General features: G+C 34.8%; 1 protein-coding gene across 2 annotated transcripts; it reads right to left on the bottom strand.

The window, feature by feature from the left end:
• Nucleotides 1-1,085: 1,085 nt before the first annotated feature.
• On the bottom strand, nt 1,086-4,797 carry LOC107758935 (uncharacterized). 2 transcript variants are annotated; one of them, XM_016576783.2, is made up of 5 exons: nt 4,714-4,797; nt 4,443-4,506; nt 2,954-2,997; nt 2,347-2,644; nt 1,086-1,663 (listed from the first exon to the last, which is right to left on the bottom strand). In XM_016576783.2, exons 2-5 carry the CDS (start codon nt 4,492-4,494, stop codon nt 1,353-1,355), a joined length of 705 nt encoding a protein of 234 aa, XP_016432269.1. In that variant the 5' UTR covers nt 4,495-4,506; nt 4,714-4,797; the 3' UTR covers nt 1,086-1,352. The 2 variants fall into 2 exon arrangements, with proteins under 2 accessions (XP_016432269.1, XP_016432268.1); XM_016576782.2 differs by having other exon boundaries at nt 4,609-4,723.
• Between the last annotated feature and the right edge of the window lie 263 nt (nt 4,798-5,060).

The raw sequence follows: 5,060 nt of genomic DNA, 5'->3' as shown, positions 1-5,060 counted from the left end.
CTAGAAGAACAAATCGTCAAAAATAACACATCTTTTTTCTCATTTTATACGCCTCTGTAATAATTTTACTACCATTTTCTCATATAGTTTTAAATATTTTGAATTCTAAATTTATGACTTATAGTACGTTATAAAGTTTCTAATAATATGATTCTAATTGAAAAATTATAGAATTGATGCTCTGATGCACCTAAAACATTTAATTCGTTTACTTTGACCCATCATTCTTTTTTTTGGATTATTTTTTAATTATCACTGACTACTAATGTATATGTGAAGCTTGGAATGTGCGGATCCTAAAATTCGGATCTTTATAAAGCAAAGTAAGGTGGGAGCTAATCATCACGTTATCACTGTCCATGAGAATGGCTATCTGTGCACTTGCCCCAGTGGCGAAGCCAAAAATTTTCGCAAGGATATTCAAACTTGAAAGAAGTGAAAAATTCCCCGACAAAGGGTGTTGAGTATATGTTATACACCTCTAAAAACTAATATTTTATCTATATAAACAATGTAATTTGTCGAGTCATTAGACTTGCCCAAAAGAACCAATGTGGCCTTTGGCCAACATTAGAGAAATATCAGTAGGAACTCAAGCACATTCTTAATGCAGAAAATGACTCTTTTTAATTCACTAATATTCTATAGTTACTACTTATTATGTTAACTATAAGTCATCCACTCACATTGATTGCATAATCAGTGTCCAAAATCATACATAAGGTTTTTAAATAAATGAGACTTTACATTGTTCTGACTTTGGTTACATCTTCAACCCTGCTAAATTAATTAGTACTATACAGCTCCTTCATTGCTGCTATATTTAAGCTGTTTGATATTTTAAGCAAGGAGATGAATGCTAAAAACAAACACAAATTTTTTATAATCAAGAAACCTCCAGAGGGGCAGTTGGCACACAATTAGAAACTAGGTGAATAATGGATCCGTCGCTCTATCTTTCGTGCACCTTATCAGCACATCATGTGTTGCGCTCTATCTTTCGTGCACCTTATCTGCACATCATGTGTTGCGCTGTCACTGGTGATCCAAAGCATCAAGCACTTAGAAACATGCACACTCAAATAGAACCACCCAATAGCTGGAAAAATATATACATGGGCATTGATCTAGTAGCAAGAAGTCTTACATTGTGAAGAAGAAAAGCCCCCCATACATGATGCCATTTACCATTTCAACTCTTTCCTATACTATATTTGCAGATAAAAAGCATCGAAAATCATTTACAAGATTGTATCTCTCTAGATGATTCTTAATCGCTCAACCGGCTACGTTTCCCTCTAAATACATCTAATCTCCAAAAAGATTATTGGTATCCAGGCACAAAAGTTGACCTACTCTTGTTCTACTGAAGCATCAACCTGAGAAACCAAGCCGAGACAAATTGGACAGGACGGATCCTGTCTATCTTCACGATTTGTTCTTCGTTCCAAACAATCAGCATGATAAAGATGACCACAAGCTAAAACTGCCACCACGCACGTCTCGCCTACAGGTAAATTGTTTTCAAGCATGATATAAGGGTCCTCCTTCAGAAACTTCTGGCATAGTACACAAGAAAGTTTTCCCGCATCAGATGATATCACCCTCGTAGCCAATGAACTGGATGGAGCTCCTCGTTTGTGAACTGCTCTTTGCCTATTCTCTGACCGGAGAATGCAAGGAACGTCAAGTGAGATGTTGGAAAGTGTATCAAAAGATGTGCTTCAAGCTCTAATTTTAAAGTAACAGAATCATGCTAGACAGATACAACAAGGAAACGAGAAATTCTAATTATGATGTAACATTGAGTTTCTACAAAGGCGAGTCTACATAGTAACATATGGGTTCACATGAACCCAATAGCTTTTGCCCGAACCCGGTATATGTATTAAGAACTCCACTAAATATCTGTAAATATTTGATTGTGAACCCAGTTTTTGATTGTATACTAACTCGAGGTCACTGTAGGAACCCATAAACTTCAAATCCTAGATCAGCCTCTAAGTTTCTAATAGAAATGACCTCTTGCCTTATATCATGGCAAGGACTCGGCCTCCAAGAGCACAAAGGTTAATGTGAAACTACTTGGTATTTGTATGAAGTCTAGATTAAAAGAATAAGGGGTCGTTTGGTACATGGGATAAAAATAATAATCACGGATAAAGTTTGGGATTAACTTTATCTCATGTTTGGTTAGGGTATTAGCTAATCCCGGGATAACGTTTACACTAAAATGGTGGGATTAGCTATCCCATATAGAAGGTGAGATAACTAATCACATGGGATATCCCACTATTGTACCAAACGACCCCTAGGTGTTAAGTAAATAAAGGAAATAAGGTGCACCTGTGTCATGTCCAGAATCTGAATAGCATTTGCTTGCCATTTTTAAGGACAACTTCTCAGCATAAGAAGGCGTATGACCACCATGGGAAGTTGATGCCTCAGCATTAGCAGCAGATCTCCGTCGGGAATAATGGCGGCCATAGTGACGGGGATGCCTCAAAGACTTTAGAATGTCAATATTTCGACGGTGAACAATAGATGACTGTTGGCCTTGTGTTACCTTCACAGGACCATCTACGATATCCGCAATGGATAAGAAAGACTTTATTCCACTGTTGTCGACTTGATGAGAGAATTTCTGCTCAACAATGCAGAAAAGGATCTCTTAGAAAGAAGACATGTCAAATCAAGCAAATAATGTACTTAAGCTCATTCCTGCTTATCTCGGCAGTATTTTACCTCCCAATCTATTTGTGCATGAAGACATTCACTTTATAATTATACTGGAACGGAACTTCACAACCTCAAAAATCTAAGCCAAACTTAATCCTATTTCATGAACCTTCAGCTGTTAAAGTTAACATTTATTTTCTCTCTGTCGTCAATTGACCAAGGAAAACTGAAAGAAATTATTGAATTCCATTATGAGATAGAGAAACAAGAGAACCTGTTTTGATAATGCATCCATTCCGGGTGAGGGTGGCATCAGGTCTGCAAATCATGATTCACTTGTCACTTCTCCAGGAAACTTAATATAAAAGAGGAGTGAATTCTAAAACATACATTTTCTTTCGCTAGTTAGGGAGGCGGGGAACTGAGCGATAGAATATAGATAGAACAAAATCACTCCTAAAATTTTTATATCATGCTACTATCTTGCATAAAGGAGAACTCCCACTATAAAATATCTTGATTGTCACAAGGCACAAAATATCTTGATCGTCACAAGGCATCCCACATTCACGCAGGGTCCGGAGGAAGAAAAAGAGTTAGTAATCTATGCTAGTCCCATCTTGGGTTATAAAAGCAATGACTAAATTCTAAACGGCCTATGTCGTAATATTGAAAGCAAAAACTTTCAATGATCAAATGATTTTCGCGCTCTAAGGAGCGAACAGCGAACATTTGAGAACTTGTCGAGTATTTTTTACAGTTAAATCATATGCCTCAACAATGTTTATCAACTTTCACACATTCAATCCAATATAATCATCAAGAACACAAGCTCAAGCCTAGACACCACCGTCATAAAACAAATCATCAAAAGCCAACTACTCGAACCTTGGGAAACAGAACCTTCCACTAACATTCCACTCACCAAACTCAGGAAACTAAAGTGTGATGAAAGTTAAACCTTCAACCAAAGGGTGATTAGACTATTCATAAGACTGAACCAAGATATGTTCCAGAAGCAATAAGGTTATAAGAATTTGCAAAAATAAAAGAAAAGCAATAAGCTTTTTCTAAAAATAGAAACCACTCTTTATTTGTCACCAAACTATCGCCATGGCACCGTCCAATTTTGGTGTACAACATTCCCTAATAATAATAATAATAATAATAATAATAATAATAATAATAATAATAATAATAATAATAATAATAATAATAATAATAATAATAATAATAATAATAATAATAATAGTAATAATAATAATAATAATAATAATAATAATAATAATTCGAAACTCGTGTGGATAATGGGTTCATCCCTCTACCCTTCTCCAATTAAATACCAGACTTTTGTCTGCGGCAGGAAGATGGTATAGGTGGTATAAAATAGTGACAACTACTATCATCCCATTTTTTAGTTTATTTTAATAATAGTGATATTTGGGCCAGCTTGCACGCACTTCATCTACTCCACCGCGTACCTTCTATCTCCCAATACCTAATAACTTTGCCGACCAAGACTTAGGCATAAGAGAAAAAATCACCTTCGACTAAAATTCAAACCTTAGACCTCATGTTTCTACTCCCACTTCATTTCTCAATTAATAAATTATAAATTTTTTCTGCATCTCCCCCTCTTGTAGGATCAAGAAAACTGCTTTGTAATGAAACACAATAAATTAAAACATGTAAGGCTTATCAACAACCAAATGCCAGAAACTCAAAATAAAAAATAAAAAATAAAAGAAATCAAGATATTATACCAGAAGGAGGAGGAGTCTTGTTGAGGTCAGCTTTTCTCTTTCTCTTTCCCATAACCAACTTTATCTGTTCAAAGAAGAATGTAACAAGATTAACAATTTTTTACCCCCAAAAAGAAAAAGAAAAAGAAAAAATCAATGGTGCAAAAAACAAAAACCAAAATATTACGGGATTAAAGGGGTTGAGTGGTATAGAGGAGTTAGAGCGGTAGGATCAAGAAAATTCAGAGAAAAATATGAGAAAACGAGAAATGTGAAATGTGTCACCACTCACCACTTTGTGTTTCTGCACTTGGTATAATTTTTTGATTCTCTTTGATGAAAAAGAAATACAACGTGTCTAAAGAAACGGCTGTTAAAGTTTCATTCACTTTTTTCTTTTTCTTTACCTTTTTTCTACCTCTCATTTTTTAACTCTTTGATTCCCTAACCAAAAAGGAGAATTAACCCAAATAGCCGCTCATCCTACCACTTAAACTAAAAATAGCCGGTGAATGTATAATTTATGTATTATATATAATTTATGTATTACATATGTATAATTGTGTATAATCAATATATAATTTATGTATATGGCTAAAAAAAGTAAACAATTAATATGACCGACTATTTGTGTAAAGA

The sequence above is a fragment of the Nicotiana tabacum genome, chromosome 18 (assembly GCF_000715075.1).
Source record: "Nicotiana tabacum cultivar K326 chromosome 18, ASM71507v2, whole genome shotgun sequence".
Lineage (NCBI taxonomy): Eukaryota > Viridiplantae > Streptophyta > Magnoliopsida > Solanales > Solanaceae > Nicotiana > Nicotiana tabacum.
Note: the sequence above shows the minus strand (reverse complement) of the source record. Positions and strands in the feature narration are given on the sequence as shown.

Bases quoted from the DNA above. Each gene is read 5' to 3' on its own strand.
- LOC107758935 (XM_016576783.2), bottom strand. From the start codon at position 4,494: ATGGGAAAGAGAAAGAGAAAAGCTGACCTCAACAAGACTCCTCCTCCT. The intron at 2,998-4,442 runs GTATAATATCTT...CATGATTTGCAG, and splicing joins CAAGACTCCTCCTCCTTCTG to ACCTGATGCCACCCTCACCC. The intron at 2,645-2,953 runs GTTCTCTTGTTT...ATTGTTGAGCAG, and splicing joins TGGATGCATTATCAAAACAG to AAATTCTCTCATCAAGTCGA.